Genomic DNA, 1,476 nt, shown 5'->3' with positions numbered 1-1,476 from the left:
CTCGGCCCTGACTCTGGCGTCTAACGCCACCGATCCACTCACGCTCTCGCGCGTTGCCTCCCGCGTTCCGCCCCGGACGCCCGCACGCACACGCAAAACCTGCTCCCTGCGTGCCCCTCGCCCCGCCGCCCGAACCGCGCCGCGCAGGCGAGCTGGCGTTCTGGCTGCCCGAGGGCGCGAACATTGTGGCCTACAGCGGCAGCGTCGCGGCGCGCAATGCGCTGCACGACCACGAGCTCTGGCTGCAGGCATCGAGCATGGACGGGAAGGTGGGCCCCAGCACCGCGGGTCTCCTGCGCAACTGGCCCCCTGTGGCTGAGGGCGGCGCGCGCGCGCCCGCGCTGGAGCGCGCCGAGCGCCCGGGGCGCTTGGCCCGTCCGGGCGGGCCAGCAATTGCACAAGGCGGGCGCCCCCCACATACCCTCAGCTTGGACGGCTGATCCCTCCAGCCGCCGCGCCCGCGCCTCAACGAATCCACCAATCGCAAGACCAAGCCGTCAACCAACCAAGCAACGTACTAATCAACCGAGCAACCGCCCAACCGACCGAACCCCCAGGTCGGCCACTCGGCGGTCCTCACCGCCGCTGCCCGCGGCGCCGCGTCTGGCGGGCGCGTCCCCAAGCCCGACGTCGTCCTCACCACCTACGAGGCCGCGTCCTCGGACCTGCACGCGCTCCGCGCGCTGCCCTGGTGCGCCGTCGCGCTGGACCTGCGCCAGCGCAGCCGCAGCGCGGCCGGCAAGGCGCACGCGGCGCTGCAGGAGCTGACCGCGGGGTCGGGCGTGCAGCGGCTGGTGCTGACGGGCCACAGGGCGCGCGGGCGCGGGCCGGACGAGCTCTTCAACGTGGCGGCGCTGGTGCGGCCGGCGGGGTGGGAGGAGGCGGGGGAGGCGCTGCCAGAGGGGCTGGACGACCCGGAGGCGCAGGTGGGCGGTTGACGGCGGTTGTGGCGGTCGCGCCGGGGCATGTCTGCTCGTCTTGATGGATGGACTAGTGATCTGACCCGGGATTTGGTGCTGGCCGTCACTGGGGAGTCAATCCTGGGAGGGCAACAGGCTGCCTGAAGGCGCGTGCCCCTGCACAAGCAGGGGCTCCCGCCTTTTATCTGTGAGCGAGGGCGGGGCAGCTCACCCCCTGGGTGATCGCTCTGCACGTGCGCACCCATCACGACCTGCCCACGTCAGCCCCCTGGCCTGAGCCCCCATCTCCCGACCCCCCCCCCACCGCAGTCCGTCTGGCTCTCGCAGCTGCTGGCCCCCCACACGCTCCGCCGCGCGGCGGCCGAGCTGCGGCCGCTGCCGCCGGCGCCTGTGGCGGAGGTGCAGCTGCCGGTGGGCGTGACGCCGTACCAGGCGGAGGCCTACAAGACGCTGCTGGCGCGCGGCTACGAGACCCTCGCGGACCCGCGGCCCGCGAGGTGCGTGCTCCGCTCGCTTTGTGTTTCTGGGCTGAGAGGGTGGCGCCTCGTACGGGAGG

General features: G+C 73.4%; 1 protein-coding gene across 1 annotated transcript in view; it reads left to right on the top strand.

The window, feature by feature from the left end:
• Positions 1-938, top strand: part of MNEG_15550 (SNF2 family DNA-dependent ATPase) — a gene marked incomplete at both ends in the record, with an annotated part of 3,178 nt that extends 2,240 nt beyond the window's left edge. Inside the window, 2 exons of the mRNA XM_014035979.1 lie at positions 148-269; positions 558-938. Of these exons, the coding sequence (XP_013891433.1) occupies positions 148-269; positions 558-938 (503 nt within the window). The remainder of the gene's footprint in view (positions 1-147; positions 270-557) is intronic.
• Between the last annotated feature and the right edge of the window lie 538 nt (positions 939-1,476).

Source organism: Monoraphidium neglectum (assembly GCF_000611645.1).
Source record: "Monoraphidium neglectum strain SAG 48.87 unplaced genomic scaffold scaffold05427, whole genome shotgun sequence".
NCBI classification, from domain to species: Eukaryota; Viridiplantae; Chlorophyta; class Chlorophyceae; order Sphaeropleales; family Selenastraceae; genus Monoraphidium; species Monoraphidium neglectum.
Note: the sequence above shows the minus strand (reverse complement) of the source record. Positions and strands in the feature narration are given on the sequence as shown.